This window comes from Colobus angolensis, unplaced genomic scaffold (genome assembly GCF_000951035.1).
Source record: "Colobus angolensis palliatus isolate OR3802 unplaced genomic scaffold, Cang.pa_1.0 Scaffold43, whole genome shotgun sequence".
NCBI classification, from domain to species: domain Eukaryota; kingdom Metazoa; phylum Chordata; class Mammalia; order Primates; family Cercopithecidae; genus Colobus; species Colobus angolensis.
Window position 1 is genome coordinate 1194171 of NW_012117710.1, and position 570 is coordinate 1194740.

At 65.6% G+C, this 570-nt stretch overlaps 1 protein-coding gene across 1 annotated transcript in view; it reads right to left on the bottom strand.

The window, feature by feature from the left end:
- LOC105522414 (cytochrome c oxidase assembly protein COX19) overlaps positions 1 to 570 on the bottom strand; it is a 7651-nt gene extending 7081 nt beyond the window's left edge. Inside the window, exon 1 of the mRNA XM_011956932.1 lies at positions 495 to 570. Within this exon, the coding sequence (XP_011812322.1) occupies positions 495 to 564 (70 nt within the window). The 5' untranslated portion in view covers positions 565 to 570. The remainder of the gene's footprint in view (positions 1 to 494) is intronic.

A 570-nucleotide genomic window follows, 5' to 3' on the forward strand; every position in this document is an offset into this window, starting at 1 on the left:
ACAGGCGTGAGCCACCGCGCCCGGCCCACGGATCCTTTTTCGAAGCCTTCATGTCCATTGAGGCAATTTAACGGCTAACCCCACACCGGAATCCGGCCAAAACCATTGAGAGATCAGCAGCACTTTGGAGCTTTGCAGCAGACACGCCAGGCACCGTCTAAGCCCCGGTTGCAGCTGCGGGCTTCGTGGCCGCCGAATGTCCCGCTCTGCAAACCCGGGGCACAGAGAGCCCACCGGGTGAAGCAGGGCGGAGCCGGGGACTCGGAACCCGACGCAAGGAGTCAGTGTCGCTGTTCTCGTCATGGCGGCCACGGTCCTGCCAGCTCCCACCTGCAGGGTCCATGCCGCAGCAGTGACCCGGGGCTGGGGCAGGGGCGTGCCTCAGTTTCCCCGCCTGCACCGTGCCAGACGCCGGCACCCCATGGAGGTCCGCGCTGGGCCGCGACCCAGATCCCCCATCCCAGACCCCTGTTCACCGATCTTCCGCCGCTCACCTAAGTGATCCAGCGGGAAGCTGCCCTTGTCCGGGGGCCGCGGCTGGAAGCTCTTGGTCCCGAAATTCATAGCGGT